The sequence below is a fragment of the Thermomyces lanuginosus genome (genome assembly GCF_041956635.1).
Source record: "Thermomyces lanuginosus strain ATCC 200065 unplaced genomic scaffold VTN49scaffold_7, whole genome shotgun sequence".
NCBI lineage: Eukaryota > Fungi > Ascomycota > Eurotiomycetes > Eurotiales > Trichocomaceae > Thermomyces > Thermomyces lanuginosus.
The window spans coordinates 575,974-589,253 of NW_027192341.1; the positions used below are offsets into that span (position 1 = coordinate 575,974).

The 13,280-nt window shown below is 50.3% G+C and overlaps 4 protein-coding genes across 4 annotated transcripts; all 4 read right to left on the bottom strand.

Annotated features, from left to right (window-relative positions):
- Nucleotides 1-1,410: 1,410 nt before the first annotated feature.
- VTN49DRAFT_7663 (uncharacterized protein) lies at nt 1,411-2,978 on the bottom strand (the record flags this gene model as incomplete). The annotated part of the gene is made up of 3 exons (XM_069415957.1): nt 1,411-2,281; nt 2,345-2,775; nt 2,844-2,978. 3 exons carry the CDS (start codon nt 2,976-2,978, stop codon nt 1,411-1,413), a joined length of 1,437 nt encoding a protein of 478 aa, XP_069272024.1.
- A 1,531-nt stretch (nt 2,979-4,509) lies between these two features.
- On the bottom strand, nt 4,510-5,219 carry VTN49DRAFT_7664 (uncharacterized protein; the record flags this gene model as incomplete). The annotated part of the gene is made up of 2 exons (XM_069415958.1): nt 4,510-4,927; nt 4,987-5,219. 2 exons carry the CDS (start codon nt 5,217-5,219, stop codon nt 4,510-4,512), a joined length of 651 nt encoding a protein of 216 aa, XP_069272025.1.
- A 2,452-nt stretch (nt 5,220-7,671) lies between these two features.
- Nucleotides 7,672-9,893, bottom strand: VTN49DRAFT_7665 (uncharacterized protein; the record flags this gene model as incomplete). Its single annotated transcript, XM_069415959.1, has 2 exons — nt 7,672-9,495; nt 9,552-9,893. 2 exons carry the CDS (start codon nt 9,891-9,893, stop codon nt 7,672-7,674), a joined length of 2,166 nt encoding a protein of 721 aa, XP_069272026.1.
- A 2,141-nt stretch (nt 9,894-12,034) lies between these two features.
- VTN49DRAFT_7666 (uncharacterized protein) lies at nt 12,035-12,952 on the bottom strand (the record flags this gene model as incomplete). Its single annotated transcript, XM_069415960.1, has 4 exons — nt 12,035-12,516; nt 12,616-12,725; nt 12,776-12,797; nt 12,856-12,952. 4 exons carry the CDS (start codon nt 12,950-12,952, stop codon nt 12,035-12,037), a joined length of 711 nt encoding a protein of 236 aa, XP_069272027.1.
- Between the last annotated feature and the right edge of the window lie 328 nt (nt 12,953-13,280).

Below are 13,280 nucleotides of genomic sequence, written 5' to 3' on the forward strand. Positions count from 1 at the left end.
TCGGCTTCGGACAATGTCGGCTGGATCCAGGTACTCAACGACCTGAAGCAGGAGCTCCAGAGGTAGAGAGTTCAACGACATCAAAATTCTTGAATAACACTTGATTGGAGGGCGCTTCCACGCGCCCCGCCATTCCTCTCTTTGTAGTGGATTTTTGGAAATATGAAGTCTACACCACGGTTAGCCTCGCGTTTCCCAAGTCTAATCAAGTATCAGATGAGCCATACGCGCCGCGACGAGCTTTGGTGTCCGAAAATCGAAAAATCGTCCTATCAATCCGACACCGGAAATGCCGTTTCAAGGCCTCTGAGGCGGACAGGAGCTTCAGATACCCCAATGAAAAGCAGTCAATCTGCTTAGGGAAAGATTGTCCGGGCAGATCTATGTACTGTTCGTATTGTATACGAATATGTTACGGTCCGCGAATCAGTCGTCACGCGCATCTATCGTTTCCATTCCGCGAAGTACACACCCCTTCTTTTGGACAGATAGACACAAAGATATTCTCTAATAAGTCCTTCGCCGCCAAACCCCTAGCATCAAATCTCAGCTAGTGTTGCTAAGTTTGATTTCCAACCGGCATAGGCTATCAGGAAAGGTACTAATGTACTATGTGTTGTTGTACGCTCATATTTGTATGGGGAATCAATCCGTGAACGAAAAATTATCGTTGTAACCAGGATATCGCTATAACCCATGGATGATCGTTATAGCCAAGTTTGACTGTATAGTACTCATCTAACCCCCTCTACCAAGATGCCCGAAAATGTGGAGATACAGACGATTCTTTTCAAGTGTTCCTCCGGAGAGAAAGCCAACCGGATGATTTGACATGGAATGACTCGGTGTCAAAAAGAAGTAGACTAACCGAGTTGGATTATCAGAACCCTGTGTCAACTGGTGCCTCGCTGCCGTTCCATAGTTGGCTGATACAATGCTAGGAGCGGTATGTGAGCCTCCACCACGTTACAGGAGAGTTGAAAAGTGCTGCTCGTCTGACAATTCTTGCGTAAGCAAGTGTTCGAATGCCCTAGATCATTGGGCTCTTACTTATGTCGTCGTGCGACGTCATGCGACAGAGAATGGGGAGCTACATGAGTAGTACTCTCTATGAGTATCTCGCGCATTCTGCAATTGCCACAGGTACTGAAAAGTTTCGTCTGGTATGGCAATTGGTTTATATCCGAAGCATAGCCGCGAGAAGTTTCCCAGGTCCTGTCTTCCTTCAGGATGAAGCTGGCATCATTGCTGGGTGCGTGAGGAAGAGTTTCCTCTTCTTGTTTCGTCCTGCGCTCGGCGCCGGTTGGACGCGACACAAAGCACTGAATAAATGAATAAGGGTTGAGCTGCAGTTATTATGGTAGACTTGCTCTGATGCCAGAGTTTTGAGAGTGAAATGTATTTTGTCATTTATTCTCTCGGCATCTCTATAAAAGGCCCAGTACCCGGAAGGTCGGGAGCAAAGTTGGGATTGAAGAACCACAGCTGAATGCCGATATCAGTAGCGAGCCCAAAGACCTCACGGTCGCCGAAGGCTTTATCAATCTCGTCCGACTCTTCCACCTCGTCGTGGAAAGACCTGCCAGCATTGACTTCTCGGATATCCCATATATACGGGCGCATTGCTGTAGTCTGATTGGCCCCGTTGAATATCTCGACACGCTTGTTAACAGGATTCCACCTGTAGGCAATGTGAGGAGTAAGATGAACGTAAAATGGTTCGATCAGTTCGTAAACTATGATGGGTTGAGAGCAGTCGCTCCATCGGACGGTCAACTTGTCAATAGTGCCATCGTATATGAGGTCAATTGTGTCCCCTTCCTTTCCACAAGGCAGACGGTTCAGTGCCTTATTGTCAAAGGTGACAACTCTGCGGTAATGCCACCGGTGATACCATGATCCTTCGAGACGTATTTTGTCCACATGATGACCTGGCAGCGACAGAGAAAAACATCTTGTATCGAGAAGTAGTCCTGTTAATGTCCATTTTGTTTGCTTCACCTCCGGCGGATTGGCGTCCCAGTCGATCTCGAACGCAACCAGAATGTTCTCCTCCGGATCCACGTGCCACAATAACAGATTGGAGAAGCTGCTAATCTTTCTGTAATTATTCGAAGTCAAGTCCCAAATGTAAACGATGTCAGGTGGTCTATTTTCCACATGAACAATGATCACCTTGTCCTTGGTCATGGATGCCCTGACGAAATAAAAGTAAGAATCAGGAATTTCTCTCAAGGTGCACAGCTGTTTTGTGTGTATATCCCACGCGGTCAGATAACTACTATACCAGTGTTAAGGTTAGACCATGCTGACAAGACAGGATACGATAGTTGCGTCCTCATACCTTCTACCAGATGCTTCAATGGAGATCGTGACAATATAACGATCAGACCCAAGGAGCTGCATGATACCAGATAGTGCTTCGTCCGTCCAGTCATTTGGCTCTCCTGACTGTTGATGGGCCAAATTCGATCTTTTTCCGGTCTCCAAATCCAAAATCTCGACTATACCGCCTCCGGAATTTTCCTGCTTGGAATAAACCAGCCGTCGAGAACGATAGAGAACCTTTGTTGGACCTGGCGGTCCCTCTCGCCATGGAAGAAAGATCTTCTTCACTGGCTGACCACACTGCAAACCATGTCTCCATCGAAAATAGGCTATCGCGTCGGCAGCAGCCACATCTTTCTCCTCGAGGTTCAGGAAGGCGAGCGTTTGCCGCAAGACAAACGTGGTAATTGCATCGGACGAGAAAAGAGATCGCCACCGTTTTGAGACCTAAGATGGGCCCCCAGTCAACAAATAAACTGACCTCAGGACAGCAGGGCGCGGGCAATGATGCGCACCCTCCGATTTCGAACAACATCCGCCGGGTCCAAATACTCGATGACATTCAGCAGAAGTTCGAGAGGCAAAGAGCACACGATGTCATCATTCTTGAGTCGCACTTGACTTGACTGGGCTGACACATGCCCCGCCATTCCTCTCTTCACGAAATACTCTGGTGCTTCCCAAGTCAAAATGATCCCGTATCATGTCCAGATGACGTTGCCTTGCGAGGAGTGGGAGACCAGAGAATGTAAGCTCCTGATTTCCTGCATACTGGTTAGATGCACTTATACCTTCCAAGAAATGACTACATGTCTGACATCAGAGATGCGCTTTGGGGCTGAGCGGCTGATGGGCGGGGACGTCGGTAGCGTGAAATCGGGATGAGCTCGGAAGGGAAGAGCCGCTAGACCCGAGGCTAAACTCAGGGCGAGGTGGTCAGAGATGACTTGGTACCTAGTACCTAAGCAGGACACAACTCTCCAATCAACAGGTACGTTTTCTAAAGAGACTATAAGCCGCCATGAGTCAACCAAGCTTACAAAACTTGTTCAGACAGATTTTACGTACCTTCGTCTTAGCCTATCCATGGCTTGCGGGGCATGGGCACTCTCAAATTTCCTTGCATATACCAGGTTTCATGAGTGCCTAATGCGGTAGTAGCTTTTAGTGCTGCATGGTCCGACCAACAACTGGCGAAGGCCTAGACCGGAAGATACGACTAAAGACGTGAAAGTCCTGTCTCCGGAGGAGGAAGGCAGACGCATGAGTGAAACATAAAAACAAACGACTTAGATCAGAAGACAGGATGTCTGAATTTCGGACTAGTTAAGTACGAGTTGCTTCCTACAAACTTTGGCAGTCCCTGTCGATGCAATGCCAGTTTATCCGGACGTTCCGCGAAGTCAGGTGTCAGCAAGTTCGGCACTACCGCGTGGCGGCTGATATGGGACAGCATCGATATGCAGAGAAAGATATGGGAAGCCATGTCGGTCCCGCGTTTTTTTAGCGAGCATTAAAATCTCTTTAGTCCTGGGTACCTCTGGCGCCGCCATGCTTCCGGGTTAAGAGCTCTTCAACTGCTTACCTACGACTATCTTGCCCCTCCTATTTATCACTGCTACAAGATGCTAAGCAGCCTCGTTTGGCCTGGTGATCAATTTCAGGTTGGGGCGCGGCCACGAGGATTCGCTCGCAGTTGTCTTGAAGTTGGCAGCGTTGCTGGGCCTGGCTGGCTGCATGCTTTTTCTTGTTCCGTAATAATTCACATTCAATGCCCAATAGGCAGGGGAAAACACTAGGCCAACAAGCAGGGGAAGGGCGACATTTAAGTATAAATTATGATGGTCTTGCTTGAAAGTAAAAAACGTGACGCAGTGACGCTTTTCGTAGACCCCGGAGTTCAACCACTTGCGAACAGAAACCCCTCGGCTATCTAACTGGTACGGGCGCACTGTTGAGGTCTGATTGCTGGCATTGAATATTTCGAGCCACCCATTACGGTCGTCCCAATCGTAAGCAATATCTGGCGTGAGAAGGACGTAGAAATACGGGTCGGGCTTGGCCAGCATTGTCTGAAGGCAGTCGTTCCATCGGACGTTCAACTTTTCGATTGCATGGTCGTATATGAGGTCCATCGTGGTACCGTGTGATCCATAAGGCAGACGTCTTTTAGTCCTGTTTTCAAAGGTGGATGTTGTAACATTCTGGTCCAGAGCCAGAGTATGAATCTTGGAGACTATATCTTTTGTCAACACGACAACCCGGAACCAGAAGGTGAAACTGTTTTTGGTCGAGCAGCATCCCAGTCAACGTCCATTTGGTCTGCTGCACTTCCGGCGGATGAGTGTCCCAGTTAATCTCGAATGTAATCAGAACGTTCTCATCCGGATCCACGCGCCACAACCATTGATTGGAGAAGGTGCCGATTGATCGGAAGTGATCCGAGCCCAGATGCCAAATGTAGACGATGGGAGGCTGTTTCGATTTGAGATCAGCCATGACCACTTTGTCCTTCCTGATGGATAGCGGGCGACGGTAACATGGCCACCTCCCTATTGAGCATTTTCGTGATGTTTGTAAATTAAATGTGGTCAGGACACTGCCAGCAATAAGCCAATGCTTTCAAAACGAAATAAATCACCGTGTCTTCATAAGTACCTAGAAAAGGTTGTAAAAACAATACCATCAGTTTCGACCGCTTCCATGATGTGGACAGTATATTGATCGGAAACAAGGAGCTTTGACTTCGAATTAAGCTCTGCATCTCCTGGCATTTCTGCAGTCCAAATTGATTCCTTTCCATTCTCCAAATCCAAGATTCCGACACTGGAAACCCCGTCATCGTCGTCGCTGTAGTAGAACAGTCGTCGCGAATGGTAAGCAACCTCCATAGGCCATATTTCCTTTGGGTATGGAAGGAAAACTTTCTCGACTGGTCGACCAAACTGCAAGCCATGCCTCCACCGAAAATAGGTCTTCGCGTTGGCGGCGACTTCTTGTATATTTGTGTCTTTTATGTTCAGAAATGCAATTGTTTGGTGTAAAAGGACGTTGGTAATGGCATTGGACGAGAAAATAGAATGCTATCTCTTCAAAACCTAAAAATTTCGCAAGACAAGACATGGAAAAATCAAGGGCATGAATGGGAAATGCGCACTCTTTTGATTCTGATAATGTCTTCAAGATCTAATTACTCGACGATCCGAAGAGCAATTTCGAGAGGAAAAGAGCCAACGATATCGAAATTGTTAAACGTCGCCTGATCTGTCAGAGCTTCGCCATGCCGCGGTATTTTTCTCTTTTTCCGTAGTCCCAGAAATCGATCTAGAACGGAATAAAGCTTGCGCAGCGGTTGTCTTGCACGTCCCTGGTCAGAGTGGACATCATGTCCCGGTTCTACGTCGTAATGAACGCGAGAGACTAGAAGAATTCGAGACTTAAAGATTGCTCTTTCGGATGCGCATGAATTGTTGCGGAAAAGTTGGACACAATGAAGTCTGGCGATGCTTTTTGGCCTGGGGGCATGCACTTCCTCCCTCTGAGATCAAAATTTGAGAGCTTGCCTTTGACGAATTGTGAAGTCATGAATACTTTATATTCCCTCGATATCCGCCACGGTCGATCAGGTATTTTACCTAATCGGTATCCTGGACCCATACATAGGATCGTCATTGACTCTGCTCTTAGGGATATATCCACCCATGAACACGCAAAGGAGACGAAAGATTTCCTAACAGACAATGTTGGATCCATGGGACTGTTATACCAAACCAGCAAATTCATTCTGCTGAGTGCTTCATCACGTCTAATAGGCATATACACTATCTAGTACGTTCCTCTTTGAAGACTAGTAACCAGAGAAAGCCAACGTTCAAAAAAAAGCAATCCCTCCTCTGAAGAGGAGGTCAGGCGGATGAAACAAGATAATAAATAAATGAACAGTCAGAATCAGAAATATATAGGCTGATTCGGAGTAAACTCCCTACCTAGTTGCCTCCTGCAACTCCCAGAACCCTAACCTGGAGTTATGCCAGTTGCCAAAACAAGTGAATGGACGGCATCGTTGCTCAGACACTCTGTTCTCCAAATCCAATATTCCGACAGTGAACACGCCGTTTTCGTTCTGCATGAAATGGTATAGGCGTCGAGACATTAAGTATATCTTTTGCCATGGAAGATAGACATTCTCGACGGGCCGGCCATACTGCATGCCATATATATATCCCAGCGAAAGTAGAGGCGCGTTGGGGAGAGCTTCTTGCATATTCATGACTTCCATGTTCAGTAACGCAAGCGTCTGGCATAAAACATGCCTAGTAATTACATCAGACGAGAAAATAGAGCGCCATCGTTTCGAACCCTAAGACAAGCGGCTCCAGTCAGCATGCTATCCAACATTATTTGAATACAAGGGCACAAGGAATGGATGCACACTCTCGTCTCGGACAACGTCGTCCGGATCTAGAAATTCGAGGATCTCAAATACTATCTAGCGGCAAAAGCCTCACGATATCAATGTACCTATATGGCATTTAAGGTGACTGCGATTCCGCAGGGTCTGGCATTTCTACCTCGTCCTTGAAGGTGGGCGTCCCGTGAATGAATTCAACACCGGGATTATAAAGCATCAAAGCTGCTTAGAGGAGGATTACTCCTTCTGATGCACATGGTTTGTAAGAAATCGTTACCTTTATTCTTCAAGTGCGAGTGCACGCCTACATCCTGAGACAAGAATTTGGAGTTCTGCCCTGACAAAGTGGCAGTCGTGATCCGATCCTAAGTGTTCGCCTAGGGTTGGCCAGGTACTTAACCTCTTGTCTCAAGAATCATGCATTATCGACTCATGGGAACCTTATTCACCTTATAAACACATGAAGGATTTTGTAACCGAAAATGTCGGAACCCGGGACAATTAAATCAATACCAAGGGACATTTACGGACTACATTGTCGAGCCAAACAAAACTACCTGGCATGTTCTTCTATGGACGTATCAGAATCTGTACCAGACTCGGACTGATACTCGAGAAACCAGTCTGATTAACCAAGGTCATTTCACATTCGTTGTCTAAGAAGTTAAATTATGAAGTATAAACCTTCGAGACAAAGCGAGGCCGTCGAGACATCTCTCCGGACATGCATCAATGCTGACCAGATCAATTCAGCGTGTGACCGGTGACAAATCGAAAAAGAATCCCGACTCCGCTCAGACGTCGCAGACAAATATAGAGAAAAATCGAATGCAAAGTACAGGAATGAAACAGTAAAAACGACCGCAATGGATTAGAATTACAATTATGATGATGACGATGATGAATCAGATGACAACTACAGTCGTACATAGTTAAAAGTCGTGCAGCGTCCGGTTGCTGAACGTGTAGTTTCTAGGGCCCTGGGGGGGCAGCTGCTGCGCAACGGACCGATGTGCCTCACGCTGGTCAGGAAACTCGTGGATGTGAAACTGCGGCGTGTTGTTATCCGTCGGCGCGGTCGTTGTCGTCACCGTCGTGTCCGAAGCAGTGACTTTCCCTGCGCTGTTGTTGCTCGGGTACTTATTATCGTCGCCATCATCGCCCTCGTCACCGTCGTTGTAGAGATATCCTGGCAGTTGTTGAAAGCCCTGCAGTGTCGGCGTCGACACCGTCCAGCTCACCCCAGTCATTGGACCGCATGTTACTGGCGAGTATGCGTACTCAGGAAAGGACGCGAACTGCGGAGTTACGGTAAGGCTCTGATATGGCATCGGCGACATCACGTCCAGCGGCATCGGCGTCAACGGCGGTGACGCCGCGGTGACGGGTAGCGCCTGTGTGGCCATCGTCGACGCTGTTGTTGCTGCCGGGACAAGTGGTGCGCTCTCAGCGCCGAGCATGTTCAACGGTTGGCCGTCGGCGGGCGTCGCCGGCATCAACTGTTGCATGTCGTCCGGCGTCAGCGGTGTCGGTGGCGCGAGACTCCCCAGCGACGCCGACGACTGTAACCGTCGTTGTACCTCGCCATTCGTAGTAGCAGACTTGCAGGCCTCCCCATACCCTGTAAATCCCAATGGAGACCGCTGCGGCGCGGAGATTTTCCGCACCCCGGCGTACCGAGCCCCCAGCGCATGCGACGACTTGGAGTGCCGAAGCACGTGCGGCTGCTGGCCACCGAAGCTCGGAACTCTTGTCGTCGGGGACATTGATGCCGGCCCCATGAGTCCCAATGCCGCATGGTTCGTGCCGATCGCCGTCGGACGAGGCCGCTTGCGACGAGCTGCCAGGTCCACTTCTTTGTTAGGACGTCTCCACATGAGCCCTTCGGTCCCGTTCTGGAGCGGCTGTGGCGTTGGTGCAGACGGGATGGCCGCATGGTCCTCATGTTCGCCAGACTCTTCTATCGTCGATGGACGTCTTGAAACATGGCCAACGGGGTTCTGCACTGCGTACGACATAACCGGTTGCATCGGCTCAGACGTATGGACAGCATTATCTGGCGACGGTTCTTGCGCCTGGGCGGGCCAGGACTGAGCCTGTGGCATGGCCATGTTTCCAAACACATCTGGGCCAAGCGTCGTCATGGCTTGGTTTGGCGGGCTCTCCAACTGGGGGGCCGTTGCCAACGAGCTTTCCGGCGAAGCAAACGAAGCGGCATTCACATTGCCAAAGGAGAAGGCTTCCCCAGGACCGTGGCCCGATGGGTTCCATTGGATGGAAGCGTCTTGACTGTTAGGCCATTCAGAGACGTTGGACGAGCTGACCGAAGGTTGGGCAGCAATCCCGGCAGGTACATGTGTCGGGCCTTCCAATGATGTTTCCGCAGGTCGTCCACCGATGCCCGACTCTGCCGCAAATTGCTCACGAGCGGCCACCGCCGCATTGAGAGCTCGTTGCAGCGACTCGAATGTCTTCTCACGGGTAACCTCACTCGGGGTCTTTTGATGTTTCGGTTGCGACGCTGAGTTGGCTGGGGTGTGTCGCTCCGTCTTAGGCGAGGTACTCTGAGGCGTGGACACTTTTTGGCCCTCTTCTTGCTTCACCTCCTGGGATGGGTTATCATTGGCTGTCGATGAGCCTGATTCCTTCTCCTTCTGTTCACGCTCTTCTTTCTCTCGTGCCTCTCGTTGCATTCGCTCAAATTCCTCTTGTCTCCGCTGTTGCTTGGCCTTTGCCCGTCGGTTCTGGAACCAATTCTAGTTCGCAGATCAGCATATCATATTCCATATATGCGTTGAGAGGATCTACCAACCGCCACTCGCTCCAGACTGAGGTTTGTTTGCATTGCCAGTTGGCGCTTCACGTAGCTGCTGGGCTTGGGTTGGATCTGGAATTGCGCCTCGAGTGTCTCGACTTGCTCCTTGGTGAGCCGAGGCCGGGTCAGAGTTTCGGTATATCCTTCGTATTCTTCCGGGGCGCGCATGGGTGGGTAGTATTCGGGCATTTCGGACACCGCTGCGGCGGCCAGATAACCGTTCATGGCGGTAGTCAGGGCCGGATATGCCATTTGCGGCGGGCCGCAGACCAGTGACTGGTCCATGGCAATTCCTGCCGCGTCGCTGGCGAAGGTGTACGAGGGAGTGGTGTAGTCCATTGCGGGCGTTAAGCCATGTACCGGTCACACCTGCTATCCAAAAAAACAAAGGAAAGTTATGATTGTGTTCACGGACAGCTACCCTGCTGGCCGTGCCCAAAGCAGAAGGTTTATATCATGTCAAAGAGCGAATACTCGTAGGAAAATGCCAACGATCGAGAGAGAGATTGTGCGCAAGCAATGAATGGTGAACGAGGGCCATAAAAATAGGAGCGATATTAAAAGAAGGACGGTTGGGTGACAAGTATCCAAAGGAGAGTATCGGTGAGCTTGGAGCGAACGAACGACTGGGTGAGGTAAAGAGCGTAGACTGAGCGACGGCGAGAGAGGGTTAGAAGGGCACACCGGCACCCGCAGGACACGATGAGGGTTACCCAGGCCTGACGAGGGCGGATTGACGACGAGGGCGGACGAACCAATAATACGCGGAGACGCCATGGAGCTCCGGGGTGTCACCAGCGTTACGCCGAGATTTCCGTACTTACGCGTTCATACAACACAGACCCACGTGTTTGTCGCGTGGAAATAGGGCGATTCTCTGTAACCGTTGAGCCGATGACAATACAGAACAGTACAGCTTGGACCCCTTTCCGGGAAATTCGCCCACTGTCATTGGTTCCAAGCGCGGGATGACTTCTGATTGGTGAACGCTGCCCGCCGCAGCGGCCCTGGCCCCTGAGTGGCTGCCGGAGCCGGTGGGGCGGCCCGGCTGCAGCCAGGCGTCCCTGTTGGCTCTGCCAAATGTCTGGAGAAGGGTTCTTCATCGAAGAAAACGTCATCTCTTTGGCTTCCTGGGGGTGACTTTGCATTCAAGCAACAAGCGACACAGTCAACGTTCACCACAAGTACAGCACCAAGTCGGATATGCTCGTGACTTCGTGTCCTGCTCGCACCCGAATTCGGTGCCTGGACACTATCCGAACCTGGTTCCTGCATTAGCCAAGGGCACAATCGCGGAGCCACAATAAAGCACAGCCGCACAGGAGCAGCCAAACATCAATTTCGAAGACTCGGCCAGCTTGACCAGGGCAACCTGCATCCTTGATTCCTTAATCCCTTGATCCACCAAATATGGCTCGAGGGCCAGGAATCAAACAGTAATTCTCCGCACACCCCCATCAAAATGCAAATCAACTCTTGGCTGGCGGCTCCTCGGAAATATCCTTCAGGATCCAGAGCCTCCCGGACCGGCGACTTGCATACGCTCATAACTCGAGTGTTCGGCGGTTGGTGGCTGGATCAAACTCATTGAGAGAGTTGTCTGATATGGCAGGCTGAAGGGAAAAAAAAAAGGCAAATGGCCATCCGCTTCCAGTTTCTTTCTGCAGGAAACCTGGTGATGAAAACGGAAGGTCCGACCCAGATGCAAGCTGCGCCAATCACCGCTGGGGATGGTCCCTTGCAGAGAAGCTTGGGTCTCACTGCCTCAGGCACTCAATTCTGCTCGTCAGCACTCCTGGGATGACCTTGAAGCTGGGGTTGGAACTCAGTTTGCACTGTGATTTTAAATGTCATCTACAAGGGCCCTACTTCAGGCTCGGTGTCGTAATGAACGATGAGTCTTGTCTAGACCGTTGGGGAGGCTTCCGATGGACGACTTCAATCTACGAAAAGCATCGGTATCAATAGACTTTCCGAGCCAACGACTGAGCGCAGATGGGTTTTGGGCGTGTCGAGTGTTGGACTCCCTGCAGTGCCCGAATTGAAAAGCCGGAAGCCACAAACTACAGTCCCATTGTTCTCGAACAATCCACAGAAGCTTGCCAGGTTGGTGAATCAGTTCCAGGTTTTCAGCTCGATATAAAACAGGTGATCCGCAGCTGGTCAGCGTCTTCGTCCTTAGATCTTGTCTTGAAGGGAGGGCAAAACTGTGCAAGGAGCTAAGGTTCAATCAATCAGCGATCTTTTCGAGACAAAGCTCCGAGATCTGACGCTTGGCGCTTGGCCCATTCATTGGCTCAAACTCGGAAGATTCCCTATTTCCAAGTCTCGAGCACCTGGTCAGCATCGCGATTGTCCAGCGTTCATTGGTATTGGTTACTGATCATGAATGATGCAAGGCTGGTGGTAAGTATTGTCTATGGTACGTGGCTTCATACATACTGCAGGCCGATGCGGCTCTCTATCTATTCTACTATGATCTATGATTGCAAAGCATCCCTAATTTCAATCTCAACCTGGCCAGTAACGGCCTTGAGCGACACGCTCCGAAGGTCCTTGATGATCCAATCGGCACCTGCATCCTTCAGTTGTTGAATAGTGTGGGTGGTTTCTAGCGCAAGGACCTTGAAACCGGCGGCTTTTCCCGCCTTAATTCCGGACGGCGCATCCTCGACGACCAGAATATTCGTCGACTCGCCAAGGTTGAGGCGCGAGCGGCCGAGCTGGTAGCACTGGGGGTCTGGCTTGCCTTGCTCCACGTCCTCTGCCACGACAAGATATCGGGGATGGGAAAGCTTCAGTACTTCCAGCCAACCCTCAACCAGAGGTCGGGTTCCCGATGTGACGACGGCCCATGGAGCGCCGGCTTTTTCAAGGGACTCCAGAAGATCTCGTGCGCCGGGGATCTCAGTGGCGTCGGAGCCGAACTCTCGCGGAATCAATCCTTCGATCTGTCTAACATCTGCATTCCTATTGTCAGTAATGTGGTGATCATCCGCCCAGGGTTCCAGGAAAGAGGCCGGTTCCACGGTTCGTAGCACACACGGCGGGCCACACTTACAATCCCAATTGGCTTTGCTCTTGTCGTACAGCGCCAGTGTGTCGATACTGCGCCGGCCATGGGACGTAGCTAAAATGGTCTTGGGATCGACGCCGAGTTCTGCTGCGAGCCTGCGTTGTTCCGTTAGTCAGGACGCCGAGTGCAGCGCAAGGTAACGAACTTGTGCCAGTGTTTGACGATGGCTATTCGGGGAAATGGTCAACAAGTTGGTCCACAACGGGTGCATAGATAAAGGCATACCGTCTGTAGAATCGACAATGGTGCCATCAAAGTCGAACAGCAAGCCATCAACGGTGAGAGTTTGAGGAGGGCCAGAATATGACCCATGGGCCGACATGATGCCAGACTTGAACAGAGTTTGAGTCTATCGCTCTGGACGCAGGAACCCAGCCAAAAGAGTGATAGAATAAAATCAAAGCTCTATCAAAACTTCAAGACTAAAACCTTACAAGTTCGTATTTGTACGGAGTCTTCCCCGGTCATTCTGACTCTTTGCACATCCCACCCATGCCACCATAGAGTTGAACGCTGATTGGCTGGATAACCGGAGATCGGAATAACAATATTCCTATCTTAGCGTCGATGAAATCTTGGCGCAACTTATCGATGAACTTTTTGCCCACAACACAGGAACAACCATTGCATCTCTTGTTGCTGTGCGGTGG